Source organism: Cucumis melo, chromosome 3, assembly GCF_025177605.1.
Source record: "Cucumis melo cultivar AY chromosome 3, USDA_Cmelo_AY_1.0, whole genome shotgun sequence".
NCBI classification, from domain to species: domain Eukaryota; kingdom Viridiplantae; phylum Streptophyta; class Magnoliopsida; order Cucurbitales; family Cucurbitaceae; genus Cucumis; species Cucumis melo.
In genome coordinates this window covers 13,767,440-13,790,316 of record NC_066859.1, presented here as the reverse complement: position 1 = coordinate 13,790,316, position 22,877 = coordinate 13,767,440, and the positions used below count along the sequence as shown (strand labels likewise).

General features: G+C 32.2%; 1 protein-coding gene, 2 long non-coding RNA genes and 1 other non-coding gene across 6 annotated transcripts; 3 read left to right on the top strand and 1 right to left on the bottom strand.

The window, feature by feature from the left end:
* Positions 1–2,089: 2,089 nt before the first annotated feature.
* Positions 2,090–7,771, bottom strand: LOC103488628 (uncharacterized). Of its 3 annotated transcripts, XR_537473.3 has the most exons (7): positions 7,000–7,770; positions 5,919–5,984; positions 4,295–4,805; positions 3,974–4,207; positions 3,431–3,880; positions 2,881–3,197; positions 2,090–2,796 (listed from the first exon to the last, which is right to left on the bottom strand). It is a non-coding gene; the product is annotated as an uncharacterized LOC103488628 (long non-coding RNA). The 3 variants fall into 3 exon arrangements; XR_007819669.1 differs by having other exon boundaries at positions 3,974–4,808; positions 7,000–7,771; XR_537472.3 differs by having other exon boundaries at positions 3,974–4,805.
* A 2,761-nt stretch (positions 7,772–10,532) lies between these two features.
* On the top strand, positions 10,533–13,254 carry LOC103488629 (uncharacterized). Its single transcript, XM_008447448.2, has 4 exons — positions 10,533–10,685; positions 12,486–12,589; positions 12,719–12,866; positions 12,956–13,254. The coding sequence occupies exons 1-4, from the start codon at positions 10,667–10,669 to the stop codon at positions 12,988–12,990; spliced, it is 306 nt and encodes a 101-aa protein (XP_008445670.1). The 5' UTR covers positions 10,533–10,666; the 3' UTR covers positions 12,991–13,254.
* LOC127148754 (small nucleolar RNA snoR137) lies at positions 11,971–12,115 on the top strand. The gene has a single exon (XR_007819832.1). It is a non-coding gene; the product is annotated as a small nucleolar RNA snoR137 (small nucleolar RNA).
* Positions 13,255–19,820: 6,566 nt separating the features above from the next.
* Positions 19,821–20,838, top strand: LOC127148620 (uncharacterized). The gene is made up of 3 exons (XR_007819710.1): positions 19,821–19,985; positions 20,205–20,355; positions 20,588–20,838. It is a non-coding gene; the product is annotated as an uncharacterized LOC127148620 (long non-coding RNA).
* The last annotated feature ends 2,039 nt before the right edge of the window (positions 20,839–22,877 follow it).

Below are 22,877 nucleotides of genomic sequence, written 5' to 3'. Positions count from 1 at the left end.
GAATATCATTTCTAATATAATATATTATTTCCAATATTTTACTCCCCAAACATTATTTCTTAACATATATATCATTTCCAATATAATATATTATTGGGAAACTTAGATAAATGTAACAAAACTGTAAACTATTTACGACCCGTGTAACAAAACCCATAAAGTTAGCCATTTTTTAAATATTCTAGGTTTGCCATTTTATATTTCTTTTCTTCCTCGCGATTCGTCTACCTCTTGTTATTTCGTCTTTCCCGTCTTCCCCTACGATTTCGTCTTTTTTCTTTTCTCTATTTCTTTTCTGTGATTTTTTTTCTTCATTTTTTTATTTTTTAATTATTAATTTATATCGTTTAATATTTCCATCGTTTTTCTTTTTTTCGTCTTCGTTTTTTTTTCGCTTCGATTTCTTTCCATCATCTTTCTTCTTTTTTTTTTATGCGTTTATATTTCGATAACCAAATCTAAATGACTCTGTATAAGATTGTGTACAACAAAATAGCAAAATCTTAAAGATCGTATATAAAGAATCTTGAAAAAAGAATAATTTAGATTGAAGTAGTCAAATGTAAACGATCGTGTAAAAAAAATAAAAGATTTTGTATGAAGAATCTTGAAAAAAAATCATTTAGATTGGAGTAGTCAAATGTAAACGATCGTTTAAAAAAGTAAATGTTCGTGTAAGAAAAATAAAAGATCGTATATAAAAAATCTTGAAAAAAAATCACTTGGATCAGAGTAGCTAAATGTAAGCGATCGTGCAAAAAAGAAAAATGATCATATAAATAAATCTAAATGATCGTGTAAAGTAATATAAATGATCGTGTACTAAAAGAATTAAAAAAATCGTATACCAAATTTTTTTAAGAAAATCATTTAGATTTTGGTCCTCAAATTTAAACGATCGTATAACAAAATTAAACAATGAAATTGAAAAGATAAATTATAGTCATATCTAAACGATCGCGTTGTAGCTATATCTAAATGATCACATATATATTGAATCATATATAAACGATTATGTATATATTGAATCATATCTAAACGATCGCATATATATTGAACCATGTCTAAATGATCGCAAATATTATGGACGGCGTAGTTAACAGGCATTTTTGATATTTTACACGGTGTGTTTCTAAGCTTTTTTCGTTTTTAGAATTGTTCTATAGAGTGTAAATATTTTACCATTTTTTTTATATTTTTGAAAAGACTCCTATATTATTTTCAATATTTTATTTCCCAACATGTGTGTATTCATTCCAATCTGTATTATTTAGCAACCTATATTGTTTGTTGTATCATTTGCCAAATCATTTATGCTATGCCAACTGTATTATTTTCTGACATGTATTTTTTCTTATTTCCTAATATTAATATTATTATATAAATTTGAGTTGGAAAATAAGTAATGTTCATTTATGGATTTTATGGTTAAAATTACATAAATACATGAAATTTCTCATTTTTATTTAAAAATTAATTAGTAAATTATCTTTAAACAAAATATATCAACAATTTATCTTTTAAAATGGGACTGAGTAGTGTTTTCTTTGGAATTCATTAATTCTTTAGATAAATGAAATTTCTCATTAAATGCCTGTGATGGAGATCAAAATATCAAAGTTTGATATTTTAATATTTTTGAGGTAAATAATTTTAAACAAAAATTAAATTTCATTTTTCTGATGGCTTTCATGCCACCCATATAATCATCAATTCATGCTTAGCCTTTTTTTAGATGTGAATTGATAACCATGTGACATTTAAAAAACACAAAATAAAAAAATTTGTTTTGTGAACCTCTTTAATTTAGATTAAAAGATAAATTTTGGTAACCATTTTTATGGGTGTTGTAGGGTGCTAACATCTTTCCTACACAATGCTGACTACCGAACCTTAAATCTCAATTTATGTAGACCAATGTTTCTTTTTTTAGTGACCAATCACACCTTAATATGATTGGTGGCGACTCCGAACTCTTTAAATATTACAGATTAAATGACTGAGGATATCAACTGCTCCGCGTCGCGACAACCATATTTCGATAATGATGCCATTTTCAATCGTCTAGTATCATGTGTTAGGCGACATGTGCATAAATTAATTTTTTACGTTTCATGTAACATCGAGAAAGAAACTGTCATAAATAGTTAACGTCCATTACAACATAGAAAATGGTCAAGCAAATAAGTAAAACAAATACATTATTCCGACAAAGAGAAAAAGAATAAACGTCTTGCACAGAGGAGGACCTTACAGTAAGCGACCTTCATCGAATAGGGCATCCTGATGAAGCTTCTCGTTAGCGACACCTTTTCCGTTACTATCATCACTCATTTACTGATGTCCTCAATACTAAGGCCCGGGAGAGTCTCCATATACGTAATAACCTCCAATACCATTGCGTCTTTCCAGTTGATAGCTTTATTAGGCCATTCTGCAATGGTCTTAAGCTAATCATTCGCAGTGCCCATGCAATCCCGAATCAGGTCGTCACTCTCAAATGGCTGCATGTCACCCTTCCTTTCCTGATTGCTAGAGCCTGGCCTAGCGTCGCTCGACTGACCAGATCGATCGACCATGATGTCATTCGGTACCATGTTCATCCTCGGGTTGCACATAGCCAGGAACTCCGTCTCCAGGCCATCCTCCACGGGGAGCAGTCCTGGCACATTAGACCCGATGTCTGTGAACGTCTCCACACGGGCCCTCGTTGCAGGGTCTTTTCTCAAACACGTATGATAACTTGTCGTAATGTAGGAAGGGCTTGTTCAGGAGTCCTTTTGCTACAGGATGTGTCTGACAAATTCACAAGAAAAAAAAATAAAGTGATTAGTATTCCAGTATAGCCTATTAATCATGTAATTAAGTTCAAAATCTTACCCGGATCCAATTGTCTAACACGTCTCTCTCGGCGATGATGCACTTGACGTCATCATTCCAGCCGAAGCCACTGCCTGCTAGGCCCCTTATCTTGGTAATGGCCTGAAACATCTTTTTCAACAGTTATATTCGACTTTCGATGACGGTGGTTGTCAAACCGCAATCGAGCATTCTTTCTCTTAACATCCTAATCAGTTGTGCTAAATAACTCGGGCGGTAGGTCCCTTTGTCCGACCTCCACCCCCCGTGTTCACCAAGTCCACGAGGTAGTCTACTAGGCATGCCTCCTCTACCTGTGCTAGGACTGCTTTGGGTTCCTAGATATATTGGCCATTTGATAAAACAATTGAATCATTACAAGTATTGTACAAAACAAAAAACATATAAACATATAAACCGACGAAAAAATAAGATAAGTAAACATGAAACGACAAACTTTTTTTAAACCAAGTCTCAATATACAAAATAAGAGGACAACAAAGAAACATGAAAATACACATACTACAACTGTTTTAATAACAGGGTTGTAGTACAAATCAAATGTTACTACCCGTTATACAACTGCCATTCGTTGAACATCGATGAAGCAAGTGCATCCCGCCATTGAGTCCATTTGTTTGAGGCCTCAATGTTTGTGATGTCGTCACCACTAGTAGTTGCGTGTGTTTAGTCACCCATATCTTCGTCATCCAATATGTCGGAGTTCGTCATCTTACGATTTATTAAATTATGGAGGAAACAACAAGTCATAATAGTCCGACATTGGACTTGAACCGAGTAGTGGGATTTTTCACATAGTATTGCCCAACGTCCCTTCAACAGGCTTAGCGCTCTTTCAATCACATTCTATGCAGAAGAATGTTTCATGTTGAAGAACTCCTTCAGTGTTGTTGGAGCATTCCCAACACCATGCCACTTCTGTAGATGATAATGTTACCCCCTATACGGTGTTAGAAAACTTTCTGCATTGGGTATCCCGTGTCGCACAGGTAGTAAAACCCTGGGAATATGAGGTTCCATTATGTTAAGGCATTAAACCAAGAAAGAATTAACAAATTCCATACTATTTTAACAAGGGTTAATGGCAACATACGATCTCATCCTTTGGAACCTTCAGATCGTTAGGTCTGGAAATTACATGTCGTAGGACACGTGAGTCTACTGTAGATCCTTCCTAGCCGGCTAAGACGAAAATGAAGTCCTCCTTCGTATCGTATACGCCGAGGACATTCATTGTCGCTTCGTCCTTTCATGTTCGATATCTTAATGAATCAGCTGCAGACACGTTAACTTTGATGTACCTGTCGTCTAATGCCCTTAGAAAATTCTACAACGAATATCGAACAAAGTTTTTTAGGTTTGACAAGTTCCAATAGAAAATTTAAAAAGAAACGGTAAGTTGTTTAGTCTTAACCTCGAAAGACCACCACCTCAAATCTATGCATGTACTCGTTATAGGCTGTGGTGTGGCCAATAACTCGTCATGCAGATGAAGAACAACCATCAAGACAATGTTGGAATGTCGAGAAACTGTCTCACCAGACCTTATAAACTCCCTTTGAATCTGTCAGTTTTTCACATCGTGCATCAACACATGAAGGAAGATGGCGACCATCTCCTTAATGTCAACGAGTTCCATCGACTCTAGGCCAACTCTTGTTCGTAGTAAATGGCAAAAGATTACAAAACAACGTCTGTCCATCTGTGTACTTTACCGATACACAAGGTCAGACGTATGTATCATGCGAAAGTAGGCTAGGTCCCTAATCCTATGTCTTGCGTTGGCTGGTACGTGAGTTATCCGCTTGTGGTCATTCAACAGTGCTTCTAATATCAAGAGCATATGTCGTTAGGTGATTATGAAGGCATATACCACATCGATGATTTCTTGTGGGTCTATTTTCCACCTAATATGAAGTGGGAACCTGCTAACGATGGAGGAGATGGTCAGAAACCCTAAACCAAACTTGTGTTTATTTTTTTTCCATCTAGTATCGTTTTCACACTCATATGTGATCGTGTGTGTAAGCGTAGTGTAATTTGTACATAGGTTTGGGATTTGGCTGAGATTGTGGCTATTACATTAATGAAGCATTTAAGTATGGGTGTCATTTTTTAATTAGCTTACCAATAATACTACCATGCAATGCAATTGTATTATCATCTTATATATTTCCTTTGAAACTTCCTTACCCTTACTTTACCACTTTGGACATCAAAGATATGATTTTATGAACTTTTTTCATTTAAAGAAAAAAAAACTTCATGACTTTTACTAATTTATAATTTCTTTTTTTAAGATGAAATCTTTTTGTTTGACTTAATTACTTGCCCTAAGATTCCCTACTATTTTATAAGATTTCATGGACAATATTTTCATTTTATATATATGTATATATTTTACAAAGTTGGATTGTAAATTTATGATTTTTTGGAGTGCACCAATTAGACAACCAATTTTTTGTGTATCAATTTTTTTTTCACATTCAAAATCTCCCATTTATTTTCACTCATTTACAACTATTGAAAATTGTAATTTTTTAAATTTTCGTTTGTTCTTCCATGAAAACAAATAATACATATGTTCATCTGTTTTGAATTTCTTTTTACTTTGTCTCTTTCATTAAAAACAAATAAGTACATATGTTAATTTTTTTTATGAAATTAATATTGGAATGTTGTCGAAGTTTTTTTTTCTTTGTGTGGAAAAAAAACAATTGAAAACTACATATTTGAGTTTTTTATCCCTTTTCTTTGTTTTATCAAGTAGCATTGGGAATTAAAAATCTTATTATTGTTTTCGAATGGTAGTTGATGTAAAACGCATAACGTGGCATGAAAAGTCAACTAAAAACTTGCAACATGCATGAAGTGAACGACATGCTTAAAACATGATTAACGAAAACCTATGTGTAAATTTAAACACAATTAATGTGAAAGTTCATCTTACAAAAATGTTAGCATAAATAGGAAATTTTTACACATGTATTGAAAACATAACAAAGAAAAGAAAATCACAGAAATGCATGTTTAAAGACCTTTTGTGCGTGACGACGTGAATACCTTAGTACCTCAAGATATATCTCGCTACGTACTCGCGTGCACTGCGAGGACAAAGAACAAACTTCCGTTAGGGCCGTTAATCACATTGAACGCTTTTGTGTGGAAAGGATAAAAATGGAAAGGGACATGGACGCATACTTTCAGCTATAGACCTATAATTGCGTACGCATGACAAATACAAAATCGTTACAACTTATGTGCACCAAAAATATATGTACGGGAAAAAAATCAAATGTTTTTTTTTTTGTGCCTCAGAGAAAAGAAGTTTGTTCACTATTAGGAAATCGAACTTCATACGTACATGCAATAATCGTCACATACCCAATGTCATCAAATGCAGTGATATAAAGGCATGATACACACACAATGAAGTAAAATAGAAGTGAAGAACTTGAATGTAACACAACGATCAAATTTTGTGACATGAAATGCATTTATACGAATATGCAAAAAGGAAAATTTCATACCAAACACACCAGTCATAAATGCATAAGTAAAAATCACAAGTGAATACTCCATTAAAGACTAAACCAAATAAGTATAACTAGCATCAATGTCCTAAATGGAGTAAAGCAATATATGGTCAAAGAAGTCAGAGAGGGAGACAACATAACTTAGACAGAAAAGGAAAAAAAGAGAATAGTATAGTGCAACAAACAAAAGTTGGCCATCATCAATATATATATAATGCAAATAACAAGAAAAGTAGACCAGTCGAGAAGTGGAAGGCACATATATAACTTAAAAAAAAAGCCATGCTATACTGAAAGGACATATAAACCGAGAAGTATAAAAAAAAAGATTAGAATGGAATAAGAACAAGGCTAAGATAGTAGTAAGAAGCAATCAAGCATCAAAGTGAAATAAAGATAAAACCCAGTAGGAAATCATTCAACGATGTTCAGATCAACAATGCTCATTATTTTTTAAAACTAATTTAAAAAAAAATAAAATGAAACAAGAACACATGAACAAGACAGATCCAAGGACAACAAAAGATATATTAGAATGATTTTCCTCATCATCAACATTTACAGAAAAAGAAGAAATGTATACCTCAATACCCTACCATGTTCGAATTGAATCCGCCAAGGCCACAACTCATCGTAATAGATTCGAGTGGCAAGGTGTTAGACGAAGGATGCGTAATAGATCCGAGTGGCAAACTAAATAGATAAGCCATGAACGAATCAAAAGAGAAACAAAAAAAATTCAAGGAATATGTACCCTTTCCAAGTTCATGGTCGAATAGAGGTTTAAACAAGGAGATTGATCGACGACCAAATGGGTTTAGAAGCAAACAGTGATAGTACATTGGCTGCCAAATGAAACCTAGTGGAGAAATTGGTGATTAACGAGACGAAAAAAATGGAAAAACAAAATATGGTAAGAAAAACGGTTGAAAAGGGAGAAGGAATGAACGTGAAGAGGGATCAAATGGTGGCCGACAGAGGAAGGGTTCTAATGAGGGGAGAGGAGAAGAAGGAAGATGAAGAGTAGGTGTTAGGAAAGAGAAGGAACAAAGAAGGGAATAAAGATGAGAGAGAAGGGTTAGGTGGAGGGATTAAGAAGGGAAAATGGGGGAAAATAAATTTTCCTTTCCCCAATTTTTTCTATTGCCAAACGCGGAAAGGAATAAGATATTCCTTTCCCTTGTTTTCCTTTCTGTGTGCCAAACATGGCCTAGGTTTGAACAAAAGTATTAAAAAAAGAGAAAGCAAATGGAGAGAACAAGCAACGAAGGAGGAAGAGAATAACTAAATTTAAATTTTGACCAAAGTATTAAAAAAAAAAAACACACACACAAGGTCTTGAGTTGGAGAGAAGGTCTTGAGTGAGGTACAACATTTTCATAAATATTTTGAAAACTACATAGTTTTAATAAATATTTTGAAAAACAACATTATCTATACAAATTTTTCAAAAAAAAAAAAAAAAAAAAAAACTATAAAGTATGCGTACCTCAAAGTGTGCAAAGATTGGTATCATAATACTCATACATCTAACCACGTGAGAGTATTTGACTATTTTATTTTTTAAATTTCAGAAGCACATATCCCTTTCACATAGTGAAAAGAAATGCCAAAACATATATATATATATATATATATATATATATATATATAAACTTGGAATGAATTTTATCCCTAAAACCCATAACTCACTCAATTTCTTAAAAATATTATAATTACTAGCGTGCCAAAGAAAAATAAAGGAAAACTTATATAAATGTAACAAAACACCAAACTATTTACGACCCATGTAATTAAGCCCATAAAATTAGTCATTTTTTAAATATTCTAGGTTTGTCCTTCTCTTACTCGCGATTTCTCTGCGATTTCTTTCATCGTCTTCCTTTTCGATTTCTTTCATCGTCTTTCTTCTTTTCCTCTTCTTTTTTTCTCCGATTTCTTTCCATCATCTTTGTTATTTTTCAATTGTTTTTTTACGTCGTTAAATCTTTCCATCGTATTTCTTTTTTTCACTGCAATTTCTTTCGATCGTATTTCTTCTTTTCTGATTTTGTGATTTCTTTCAACCGTTTTTCTTCTTTTTTGATTTGTTTTTACATCGTTTAATATTTACATCTTCCTTTTTCTGATTCTTTTTTACGTCGTTTAATCTTTCCATCGTCTTTTTCTTTTTACGCGTTTACATTGGGGTAACCAAATCTAAACGACTGTGTATAAGACAAAGAATCTTGAAAAAAATCATTTAGATTAGAGTAGCCAAATGTAAACGATCGTGTAAAAAAAATAAAAGATTATGTATAAAGAATCTTGAAAAAAAATCATTTAGATTGGAGTAGCCAAATGTAAACGGTTACTTAAAAAAGTAAACGATATTGTAAAAAAAATAAAAGATCGTGTATAAAAAATCTTGAAAAAAAATCATTTGGATTGGAGTAGCTAAATGTAAACGATCGTGTAACAAAATTAAACGATGAAATTAAAAAGATAAATTGTAATCATATCTAAATGATCGTGTATAAATTGTAGTCATATCTAAACGATCGCGTTGTACCAATATTTAAACGATCACGTTGTACCAATATTTAAACGATCGCGTATAAATTATAACCATATCTAAACGATCGCGTATAAATTATAACCATATATAAACGATCGCCTTGTAACCATATATAAACGATCACGTATAAATTATAGCAATATCTAAACGATCATGTATATATTGAACCATATCTAAACGATCACGTATAAATTGTAGCATATCTAAACGATCGCAAATATATTACGCGTGCGTTATTGTCGACGTAGTTGACGGGGCATTTTTGGTATTTTACACGGTGGGCCTATGAGCTTTTTCCGTTTTTGGAATTGTTCTATACGGTGTAAACATTTTGCTGTTTTTTTATATTTTTGAAAAGACCCCAAAAATAAATATATAAAAACAAAACAAATAAAAGAAATATATCATAAAATCATATTTTTCTCATTCTCGTTATGTATCCCTTCGAGGTTAATCATTAAATTATTCAATAAATTCAACTTCCATAATCATTAGAAGAATTAAATTAGATGTTTTTTTAAAAATAAAAAACCTGACAAACTATTTGCCCATAGAACAAAATCACTAAAAAATATTCATTGCATTTGATTTTTCGAAGTGTAAATATATTATCAAATGTTTTAGTTTTGATAACTTTTAATAAAAAAAGTTAATTTTCATGAATATAATAAACCATGAAGCTGCCCATTTTTTTTAAAATATTTCAAGTTTTCTCTTCTTTTTTATCGGTCTTTCTTCACTTCCTCTCCACAATTTTTTTCTGTCCATTTTCTTTTTCTCTTCTTTTTGTAATTTTTTTAAATATTTTCGTTTGCCCTTCCTTCCCATCTTCTTTCTTATGCAAATTTTCTTTTATTTTTTCAACTGTTATTTGGTGTGTACCAAATATAAAAATCTATGTTCAAACTATTATTTGGTTGTTTAAGATTGTGTGTCAGATATAGAAGATCCTAAACAAAAATTGTTAGGATATTGGATAGCCAAATATAAATGATCGTGTATCAACTAAACAATTACTTAACAAATATAAACGATTTTGTACCAAATTTAAACGATCATATACAAAAAATATCTTAAAAAAAATCGTTTTGATATTTTTTCTAAACGATTTGATTTTTTTTTTCCATCGTCCCTCCTCTTTTATTTGACTCAAAATCGTGTTTCAGATATAAACTATTATTTTGGTTTAAGATCGTGTTTCAGATGTAAATTGTTATTTGGTTGTTCGAGATCGTGTGCTAAATATAAAAAATTTGAAAAAAGGTCTTTTAGATTTAGATAGTCAAACCTAAACGAACGTACATAAGAAAATCTAAATTTAAACGAAACGACCAAATCTAAACGATCGTATAACAAACAATAGCAAAATCTAAACGTGTAGCAAATATATTACGCGTTCTCGACTATTACGGGTTCTTGACGACGTGGTTGATGGGACATTTTTTGTATTTTATATCGTCTACTTGTTATATTTTTTTTAAAAGAGCCCTCATTGTTAAATTAATATTATATATATATATATATATATATATATATATATATATGACGTAGCTATAGCCAATCAAAATTCGCATAAATCATAAATAAACCTGTAAGCGGAATCCTCTAATCGATCCAAACGGTAATTCGACCTCCAGCTTTTCCAATACCGACTCTTTCGTTTCGCCCCCGAGAAAGCTCTGGAAAGTCTCCCATGGCGTACGTTGAACGAGGTTCTCTCTCAATCTCTCTCTATTCACTTTTTTTTGAATTTCACTGCTGAGAAATTAGTTGATCTCTTTTGGAATCAGAAATAGTTTGGATTTTCTTTCCCTGGTTACTCCAAGAATTTCTTGCATAGAATTAGGGATTTGGGTTCTACTCTTGTCTTCAGATATGATCCTTCAGATATTATCTATCGATTCTTTCCCTATTTCCCTTAGCTTTATGCATTTCATGATTTTGATTTCCATTTTGGACCTAGTAGGTAAGATCCAAGGATCATTCTTCTGATTGCATATCTCTTTGTCTAATTTCTTTGTGAATTTTGTATTACCAAATATCAATTGTAAAAACCGTACACAGAAGATGAAACCACACAGGAATGGGAAGGAAATAAACCTAGGTCCCAAATTTAATAATGAAGAGGGAAAAAACCCTCGAATTCGAATTGCAGAGAGCGATGTTCTACGACCTAATGGAATGACGGAAAGTAGAGAAATACGAGTTTGGGAAATTTATTGTCATTTGATATGTTAGATAAGATCCATAGCTTGATGGTTTTATAATGTTGTATGAGTTGAATTCTTACTTCGTTTCCTTAAAATTTGAATTTTGTGCCACTTTTACGAGCTGTTACTGATACTTTAAGGATGAAGGGATTTGGTTATTTCTTTGAGTGTGTGGTGACAGATTTTCTAATGAGTTCTACACTGTTTTTATCATTCTATGGTTTTAGTAGGGTATAAAGGCCAGGAAAATGGGTCTTCACTTAAAAGGTTACCATTCACTTTAGGGGAATTTTTGTCTTTTTTCTTATGAAATGCAACTGCTCAATATAAAATTTAAAATTTAAAATTGTATAGTTGATTACAGTTCATATATGGAAAGCAGGTGTCAGTGCTTGTGAAAATCTGATGAATAAACAGATGTATTTCTTGTAAATTCTGTTAAAGTTGCTTTATGTTTGTCTGGCTCTTCAGTTTTAGTGATCAATATTAGGTACACATTATAGAGCAAAGTGTAGAGATATTGATGTCCTCAGTTTGTCAACCACAACCAATTTCGACAACCATAGTGTTAATTTTGTGAAATTACCATAGTTTGGTTAAGAAATTGATGTTTCATAGAGTCTACTTTCTCATGCACCCTTAAAAGTCTGTCTGCAACCTAAGGAGGTTATCAGTAAGAGTTTAATGTTCTAAACTTGTGCTTAGGAATCCTTTTGGTCGTCTGTTTAGCAGGATTCTGTAAATCAGTAGATTTCTTAGATTGAATTAGAACTTGGAATTCTTTTTGGTTGCTTCTTACTGGTGAACTCTCTCATATTTGATCATGGTGGATGTTTGTGTTTCCGAAGCATAAATTGATTCTGAATTTGCCAGTATTGAACAACTCTCTGTAATTTCCTATTGCAGTCTGCTACCCATCTCCTGGTACACCCCTTTTACATATTTTTTTTACATTGATAGAAGAACCATTGTGTGTTATCTTATTGAGTACTGAACTGTGTTCTTTTTTTCACTTTCGCTTTCTTATCAGGCTATCTACATTAATGACCTCTTTCAACTCTTCTCTACTTGCTCCTGTCTGTGTGACATTTAAACATTTCTATTTCAATTGATTTTACGTTAAAATTTATTTAAAGAGTTGTCAAATTACTTTTACGTTGCACAATGCCCCATATTATCTGATTTGCTATCTTCGGATCAACTAACTTTGGGAACTATGAAGTTGGATGTTTCCATGTTATTGATTCTGTTGAGCACGTACGTGTTACTGAGAAACTATGCACTTGCGGTGATATCTTGAAGGTGTTGTGAAGTCCCAGAGATCATTTTGGCGTCTCAAAACTATAACTGATTTCTTTTGGGCCATCATAAACATTATCGGTGTGTTTTTTACCACCTTGTTCTCGGTAAGTTGTTCCTTATTGCCTTGATTAAAACATATATATACACACACACACGTATACATACATATAATATATTAGCATTCAGAACCGTCATGTTGGGAAGGAAGATAAAATTCGTATGCTTCTTTGTAGATGGAAAAATCAGAGGCATATAGAAAAGGATCCGGTTCAGGGAAGAAATGGGACGGTGGTGGCCCTGGAGGTCCTGGGTCGGGACCCTATGGTGGTCGTCCCCGCGGTCCACCTCGTGGTCTGGACAATGTTCGAGGGATTGATCACAGTAAGTTGAATGCTGATTTCCGAACCTTTATTCTCCATGCTTTCAATTGATTTATTTACTAATATGTGATATGATATCATGGGAATCAGGCTCGTTACCTGCCTGTGGCTCCTGCTGTGGCTAAGATTTGGCTGCTTTCCATGGTGCGTCTACACAATCTTATTTCAATTTAAAAACTGTGAGACGTGGTGTAAATGTTGATGGAATGTGTTGTGCGAATATATTTTAGTATTTGGTGTCGAAGTAAAACGTAAATCCTTCATAGATCAACAAGTTCTCTCATCATCTCATCTTTACTTTATGAGATAATGTTGTTAACTATTTTTATTTTTTTCTTCAAGTGTTTGTCATTTTAAAGATAATATAATACCATTACCTTTTAAGCAAACCTCGTCATGATTTAATTTTGGTTAAAATACCTTTAGTCTTGTCTTGTCTATACCACCAAATGTAAATATATTTTTTTTTATTTATATTTTATTTTATCATAGATGCTTGTAAGTGAGTTGGTATGTTTTATTCAACTAACTTTAACTCTCTCAAAGTACCCAAATTGTTAAACATCCTCTTAATGAGTAGTAGGTTTAGTTAGTCGCGAGTTTTCTTGTTAGTAAACAAGGGATTGGTTTGGATTGGAAGAATCATTTGGATCAACTCGAATTGGTCAGTAACATGAGTAATCTGAATAGGGTATCCAATCCAAATTCTAATTGGGTTGGAGTGGTGTTTTTTTTCTTTGTTCTTTTTAGGGACAACAAGAAAAATAGCAAAATCTAAGTTTTACTTTTGGTAAATGACAAATTTATTTTTAAATTGTCAAAATAGCAAAACAGTTAATTTTTACATATTAAATGAGATAATTATGCTTTAAATGCCCCTACATGACTAAAATACCATGTAATTAATACATACTATGCACTCCTTCAATTTCCTAATTTCCCCCCCCCCCCAAAAAATAAACCATCTCCTGTAAAGGCTTTCCGGTGTATTTCCACCGTCGCTTTTCCACCGTAGCTTTCTCTTCCATTTTTCTATCGTCGCTTTCTCTTCCGTCGCTTTCTCTTCCGTCGCTTTTCCACCATCGGTTTCTCTTCCGTCGCTTTTTCACTGTTTGCACGCCCTTCCTTTTTTATTGGTTTGCACCATCCAAAGTATGGGTGAGTTGTTTCGTTTCACGCTTCTGTTCCTTTTTCAACCTTTGGATTTTTCCGCTGTTTTCTGCATGTATCGGTAAAAAATACCGAGTTCTCAAAATTCTCTTCAAAATTTTCTTCAAATTTTCTCCAGTTCTAACATTATTCAAATTTTCAAATGGCTTTCCACCCGTATTTGTTTTCCACTTGCATCGTCGCTTTCCACCACCTTTTAGTACAAATTTTCGTTTCCCTTGATTCCGGTTGATTGTTTTCCGCTAAATCTTTTCCGCTAAATCTTCTATTTTTGTTTCCCTTAATTCCGGTTGGTTGGTAAAATTAAAGATAGATCACATTTTATTTGGCATGATTTTAGAGAGGGTTGAGATTTGATTCTAAACTTAAGTATTTGATTCTAAACTTAAGTATTTGATTCTAAACTTAAGTATTCCCATTATATTTGCCATAATTAAACCACATTTTATTTGGCATGATTTTAGGAAGGGTTGAGATTTGATTCTAAACTTAATAGCTAAAGTTTGAATATTATTGAAGGTAAAAATCAGAATAATTAGGGATATTGAAACCAATTAAATATATTTAGGGATTTTTGAAAGAATATAATAATTTTTTGATTTAGTTAATAATTATCATAAGTGGGTGTGTTCACAAATACACTTTAATCGAATATATGATATTTTATTTGATTTTTGGATCTCCTTAAATATACTGTATTTGAATCTGGACAGTTCTCATCCGTTGAGGGGTAATTTCGGACAAAAAAAGTGGGAAACTATTTCAGGTAGTTAGTTTTGCCATAAATAAAAAATATAATAACAGTTTGCTATTTTTTCAATTTTCATTCTTATATTTGCCATTTACACAGATTCCCTTAGAAATAGTATTGCAGATGAAAAGTTTAGTTTTATTTTTATAAAAAATATAAAGGAGGGATGAATATTAAATTAAATTATTGTTTCATATATTATACGGGTACCTGTTTCATTTGTAGGGATCACATTTTAATTTGATGTAATGGTCGGATATTACGAAAATATGGTAGACAAGGGTAAAGAAATAAAATGTATATAGCATAATCTTATGAATATAATGTTGGGAAGACAATATTAGTTATTTTTCTAAAGTAGTTTAGAATATAAAGATGTTAAAGTTTCAAAAAGAATATGTTTTGCTCCGTTCTTCGTTGAAATTTATGTTTTAATGGCCATGAACGTTTCGGTGAATTTTGTATTTTCCTAATATATTCAAATTTTTCTTTCGGTAAATCTTGTGTTTTGGTTTCCATTAATTTCGGTTTGTTGGCAACAATAAAGATAGATCACAATTTATTTGGCATGATTTTAGGGATAGTTGGGATTTGAATCTAAACTTAAGTATTCCCATTGTATTTGCCATAATCTTAGGGAATGATTGGAATTTAAATTTGAATTTTAGAGATTTGAATTTTGAATGTTTTAAATACTTTTCCGTTACTTTTTTTAATATTTTTGTATATGGTTAATTATTGCATCATGTTTATCATTATTTTAGGAAGGAAGAATTCATTGCATCAAAATTTTAGAACTTATTCATTGTGTTAATAGCTATTGAAGAAAAAAATCGGTAGCTAAAGTTTGAATATATAATTATTGAAGGAAAAAATGGGAATAATTAAGGGATATTGAAATCAATTGAATATGGTTAGAGATCTTTGAAATAATATAATAATTATTTGATTTGGTTAATAATTATCATAAATGGGTGTGTTTACCGATACACTGTAATCGGCTATTTGATAATGTTTTGTTTGATTTTCTGGCTTCCTTAAATATACTGTATTTGATTATGGACAGTTTTCATCCGTTGAGGGGCATTTTCAGTCGAAAAAAGTTGAAAATTATTCAGACAGTTAGTTTTGCCATAAATAAAAAAAAATAACTGTTTGATATTTTGACAATTTCCATTCTTATATTTGCCATTTCCATGGACTCCTCTTCTTTTCAAGAGATTCAAATGTGTCGTAACATTTCACGAACAATATAATAACAATAAGAGAAAGCAAAATAACACATAAGTTTACTTCAATGTTTCGTGGGGGTCTGAGAAATCTGTTAAGAAAAATATATAGATTCAACGTTTTAGTAGCAATTTGAAGAATAATTGATTGCAGTTTGTTGGTTGCAAAAGGAATGGGTTAACTTAAGAAGCCAAAATTGAAGTTGACGAACGATTGAAACTAGCAGACGAATGGAATGATGAGCGATGGAGTTACTGACACAGAAAAATGAGAAAGAGAGAGCCATAGACGAGAGAAGTGTATGTTGGATTAATGGGAATTTAAAGTGCTACAGTAGTACACATATTACATTTTCCATATGTCTGCCATTCAATGAATGGCTTCTGGCACTTATCCTATATTTTTATTCGTCCATTCTTTACGTGGACCTATCCTAATTTTATACCATCATTTTTCACTTTTCTAACCATTAACCAACTTTCTCTCTCACCATTGATCTTTGGAAAATGTCCTTTATTCATTCACATCTCACTTGTCATCCCTTTAATCATCCTATTGAAGGCATCATTCCTTAATGACCATATAATTCACCTCATGTTTGACATCTGATAGATTACATGAACACACTCATATCGGTGAAATGGGCGTGAGATTTGAAGAATTTTTTGTTTATTTCTTTTATTTATTTATTTATTTATTTTATATATTATGTTATATTATTTTAACGTTATATTTTCTCAATTTTCGTATTCCGTTGTGGCTCATTTCTATGACATGTCATCCACACGATTGCACGAGCTCTGATTGTGATCTCCTCCATCAAAGGTAGGTCTTAATGGTATGACAGTTTTTCCCTACTCGTTATGATTCATAAAATAAATATTATTTTGCATATTTAATATATTTTAAATTTCTAATATAGTTATAATATTTTATGATAGTATTACCATGACAAATCTTGCGAAACTATAATTTACGGTAGCATTTATTTTTCATGGGGTTCTTGATGTTGAAATTCATGTCAATGCCATGAATCTCGGAAATACAAAATGCAACGAAAGATCCTCATATATTGTGAAATAAATTGAAAGAAAGATATGATCATTTAAAATTAGTTCATCTTTCCCATCTCATCATGATTGGATACATTTGAGGCTACAAGATTTTAAATTAATAAGTGATTACAATTCTGAATTATTCAAAATTATTGTTATTATGCGGAGAAAAAATTATCGATAGGGCACTAGAAGAAATATGCCCTTTAATGTCGGTTGGAAAAAATGAAAATGGAGCTTTAATGTCGCTTTTTGAAATGCGGATGTTTAATGTCGGTTTAAAACCGACATTAAAGAGAGAGCTTTAATGTCGGTTTAAAACCGACATTAAAGGTATAGTTAATTTTTTTTTTTATTTTTAAAAAACTTAAGTACCTTCTCTCTTACTTTACTCTTTTATTTCTCACGATCCCTCGCCACACGATTTCTTCCCTCTCCTTATCAATTTCTTCCATCTCTTCTCAATCTCATTTTCAACCTCTTCTCCGACGAATAGTCACCGCGCACACAATCGTCGTCCCTCGTGTCCAGCCATCGCCACGTCTGTTACTGTTGTGCTCGTTCGTTGTCTGTTCACAGTCCTCATTCCTCACGTTTGCGTGTTCGTGCCCAGCCCTCGCTACCACCGTTCCTAGCCCTTTCGTCGACCACTAGCTGTTAAAAAGCTTTTCCCACTCTTTCACGACTTCATCGATGTTCTTTCTTCTCGTTCTTGCTGTGAAATCTCATTTTCAATACTTCAATCCTTTTTTTTCTTCCGTACAAAATTGGAGAACATAGTTTCATACGAGGTTAGGGATTTTCTTTTATGTTAAAGCACTTGAGTGTGGTTTTATCCTTTTAGGTTTAATATATACATATGTTCCCTTAACTCTGGAAATTGCTGAGCTTTCTTTTAGGTTTATTCTTTTATGGAACTGAACGCAACTGCTGAGCTTTCCTATTGGAGACGTTCGTATGGATTGTTATACGAACGTTTTTCCAACGTTTTACGATTGTTTTTCCAACTTTCCTATTGGAAAAAGCATCATCGGCGCATGAATTGTTTTACATGAGAAACAGAATGTTGAAGGAAGGAGATTGGAGACGTTCGTACCTTCCATACCGGCAAGACCTCGTCGGATTCTGGGCAAATCTCAACACCGTGAGCAAAGCATTACCTCCATTCTAAGCCGCTCAATAGGTTCTACTACTAAATTCAATATTTAGATTAATTATTTTTTATTAATTTTCATAATCGTAATTCTCCGAACATATCCATGAGTTTTTGATCATCTTCAAACACAAAAACGGTTGGATTATTTGACTGTATATATATGAATAGTTGTTTGATCTATGAACTCCATGATTTCTTAGGTGTTTAGCTTAAGAAATGTAGTCGATATAGATAGGAGTTCTAAACTATACTTTGATTTACGACTAAATTTGTTTTCTAAAATTTTACTTCATTCCTTTGTAAGTGTTTGAATAATTTTCATTGATCGAATTCAGTTCTTTTTTTTTTCTTTTTTTTTTTCACCAAGTGGGTATCTCTTGACTTTCTTTCTTCTAAAGTGTAAGAAAATATTATATGTGGTATGTACAAAAGACACTAGAAAACTAGAAAACAATTGAATGATGGATGAGTTGACAAAAAAAAATAATGATTTGTTACTTAAATTAAACAGTTCTAGAACTTCAAATTTTTTTTATTAGATTCCAATTGTTGGTTGGGGGGTACAGTAAGAAATAAGTAGGATTCTTGATGGATAGTTTTGATGGTTATGGTTAAACGATAAACCAAAAGAAAACTCCCATATTATAATTCTCTTATCAACCATAATTACTAAACAACACTCCTAAACATTTTCTATCATTTCAATACATCCTTTTTTTTTTAAGGAACTAAAAGACTAATTTACTACTAGATTACCTAAAGACAATGATCCATATGTGTTAGCTGTCTATACAAAGAACATAGAGTTTAGGGACTCAAGATCCATGAATTTTTTCTAAATTCATCGATAATTACGGTTCATTGGATTCTTTTGAACCATTTGGATGTAAGACATGAAAATAGAATAAATTGAAATGTTATATATAACAGTTCAACATGGATTTAAAAAAATTGATGTCTTATAATTTGAAGGTATTTTAAAATGCTTTCCTTTGACATACATTTGTGTGTGTAATAGGCTCTTGGAATACTTTTTGAAGAATTCTATGTATACATTATATAAAATTATAAATAAAGGTGGAGGAGATGGAAGTTGGAAGTTAGGGGAGAAAGGTGGGGGTACAAGTGGGAGTGATTTGATGCCACAATCTCTCACAACGCTACACCTAATATCTCTATATTGGATTGAGAGTTAAGAAAGCCGACACCTTTGCTTCCATTCAACACCTATTTCATTTTGTTCTCTTCTTTTGTTGGTGAAGGGATCGACATGTCTCTTTTTATCACGTTGCAGGTGTTTTGTTTTCTATCATTGAGAGGCCTCCTTGGAATGATGTTTCAATCTCTAATATTCCTGTCCCAAGGATCTTTAACCATTGCATTTTGTGCCTTGAGATTGCTTATAAACGAGGGAAGTTTTTTTTTTATAGAGGATCGTTTTTGTTCCACATGTCATGCCAAAAAGGTAAATTTTGCCATTATTGATTTCCCAAATGCTATTTTTTTCAAACCAGTTGCTTCTTTTTATTATAGATCTCCATGGCACTTTCATGCTATTGAACTTCCCTTTAGTTGGGATATCTCTCTTAAAATTTCCTTCATATTTTGCAGAGATGATCCTTCTCCACAGGGCATTTATTTCGTTTTGGTACCTTTACAACCATTTGCAAAGCAAGGCATAATTTGTATGTTTGATCCTTTTTATAACTAGGCTTCCTTTGTGTTCTGGAGTTGTGACTAAAGACCATTTGGCCAAGTGTGAGTGATTTGTCTCAGTGTTATTCTTCCATAAGAAATCCATCCAACACTTCTCTAATTTTTTGTAGACTACCTCTGGTGCTTTAAAAAATGATAGCTTATATGTTAGGAGTCTTATGAGAGATGCTTGTATTATTTATTTCTTTTGTCATTGAACTAAAAGGTTTTGGTTAATATTTATATTCTTCATCTAAGACTTGCTACTATTCTGGTATATAGGAGATTAAGGGGGTTTCCCATGTACAAAGTAGAAGAATGGGCAGTAAACTGAAGTTTGAACTTGAGAGATTTCTCAGTTTTGATTTGTGTTCTTCTCCCTATACTCAAACAAATAAACACAGAGGACACTGAGCTAGAAACAGAGGCCATGGTAAAAGATAGTATTAGATTCATCAACTTTTGGTGTTATATTATTAATTCTGATTTAAATCTGAATTTGTTATTTGTTTGCAATTGGTATATGTTGCTAAAAAAGTCAACATCTATTGCAGATTTAGAATGAAGATTTTATACGTTTACTTATATGTGTGGACGTATAGTTTTTTGCATGTCTTTGACTCTGTCTGAATGGGTTGGAAGTCTAATGCACTGAACTATTGCAGATGCATAAAGTATCATCGGAACTTGAGATTCTTGGAAGACATCAGCACCCTAATCTAACTGGTCCATTCTTAAAGGTCACTTCTGAATTATGCATATCCACTTTGTGCTAAGGTTTGCAATAATTAATGACTTTCTGTTGAGAGGTCTATAGTACTTTGCATTGCTGTAAGATTTTTGTTATTATGACCATTCTATTGAGTATCTTTGCTCATTGAGCTCTTTGGTGAGCTTTTGGACTCCTTTGGGTGGGAGGAGAGTTTCCTAATTTGTTCTCTGTTTCTAGGATATTTTGCAAGATAAAACCAAACTGTTCATGTTTTTATGTTATTATGGACTTTTCATTTTCTCCAGGCAGTAGTAGAGATTGCCAGAGTGTCAAAACACGAATCTAATTCCCTGCCTAGTAAAGCAGCATCATATACTAGTCATGTCAAGTCTTTAATCTCTAACGGGGAAAAGCAGGCAGGAGGGGTATCGAGATCAGGTCATGATGATGACATAAATATATCTTCACTGGAATCAGGTGATTGATCTTGGTTAACTAGTTTTGAAGATGAACTCGGTAAGCTATTGTCTGATTATTTGACCCATTCTTGTATTGCAGGCTTCGTTAATTGAAACAGCTTGATGAGTACTTTTGTATGTTTATTCATTTTTGTGAATGATGTTCTGTATTCAATTGTTAGTCCTTGAATTTGAGGTCGTTACATTTACAAATATGAATATGTATTTAGTGGAGGAACTTTCTGTTGTGCATATACATTGGTTATTAATCACGATCTTATATATTATCTTTATACTTTTGAGTTTTCACTTACAGTTGTTGGTTGTTTACTTAATTGTATTTTATTATATATAATTCAAGCCAAATAATGTCGATTTTGCCATCATAAAAACTAGTGTAAATACGACATTAAATGTGTCTTTAACGTCGGTTTAAAAACGACATTAAAGACATCTTTAATGTCGGTTAAAAAAAAATTAAAGACATCTTTAATGTCGGTGGAAAAACGACATTAAAGATATCTTTAATGTCGGTTATAAACCGACATTAAAGCCCAACCGACATTAAAGACCTTTAATAACGCTCGCAAAGATGTCGGTCGCCAAGTGACATTAAAGGCCTTTAATGTCGGTTTTAAACCGACATTAAAAGCCATATTTCTTGTAGTGGGGACATGGTGGAAAAGACATTTTCTACTTTTCATATCTCAAATATGCTCCTGCAACAACAATATTGAGAGAAAGGTTTTATAAAATATTTCGAACTCATCTCATGTCTTCTTGTTGCCAAATAAAGCAACGAGTTGTTATGAAAAATCACGAATAATCCCGACCAACTGGAACAACAACGTTTCAATTTTAATCGTGGTCGTGGTCAAGGTAGAGACCGTGGAAGAGGTAGAAATAATTATTATTTCCATGGTGGTCATTCTTATAATCCAAATTTCTAAAGAACCACACGGAACAATGGTCATAAATTAAAGGAAAAGCTTTACAAAATAAGAATTAAAAAATTGATGAAGAAATACGTTATCGATGAGGTATGACTGGACATTGATTACATGTTTGCCGTACATCAAAACACTTAGTTGATCTATATCAAGCTTCCCTTGAGAAGAAAAAGGGAAAAATGTATAAGCCAATTGTGCTTATCAAGATAATGATATATTCGATTCAGCCAACATGACTAATTTGGATGTGACAAATTTTTTCGAAACTCCTGAAAGGAAGATTGATACAATTGGTGGAACAACAAGTGTTTCTTTTGACTTTGAAAATATCTAGAATAATGTTGTTATTTTGTTATCTATCTTCATGTTTTCCTTTTATTAATATTAAACCTTATACATTTCAATTATCTTTTACTTATTGTAATTATTTCCTTTTAAATGAAGAAATATGAATCATTCTCATATTGTAGGTGATTCATAAATGAACAAAGAATATTTATGTCTGACGGACAATGCTACCACACACACAATACTTACAAATAAAAATATTTTTCCAAACTGATAATGTTGGAAGCAAAAAAAGTCAATAGAATATCAGGTTCTGCAAACCTAATTGAAGGGTTTAGAAAAGCAAATATTGTCTTGCTTAGAGAAACAAAATTCACAATTGATAATGTATTGTTCTGTAGTCAATCAAAAAGAAATCTATCAAGTTTTAAAGATATATATACATTACAATGATTATCATATTGAGACTGATAGAAAGAATGAAGTAGAATATCTTTATATTACATTTACTATCTCAAATGAAAAATGTAGATTAGGAAGGTTACCT

What these genes read in the sequence shown, in the direction of transcription:
- LOC103488629 (XM_008447448.2), top strand. An exon ending in TTTTTACCACCTTGTTCTCG is followed by an intron (nt 12,590 to 12,718) that starts GTAAGTTGTTCC and finishes GCTTCTTTGTAG; the next exon opens with ATGGAAAAATCAGAGGCATA. An exon ending in TGTTCGAGGGATTGATCACA is followed by an intron (nt 12,867 to 12,955) that starts GTAAGTTGAATG and finishes CATGGGAATCAG; the next exon opens with GCTCGTTACCTGCCTGTGGC.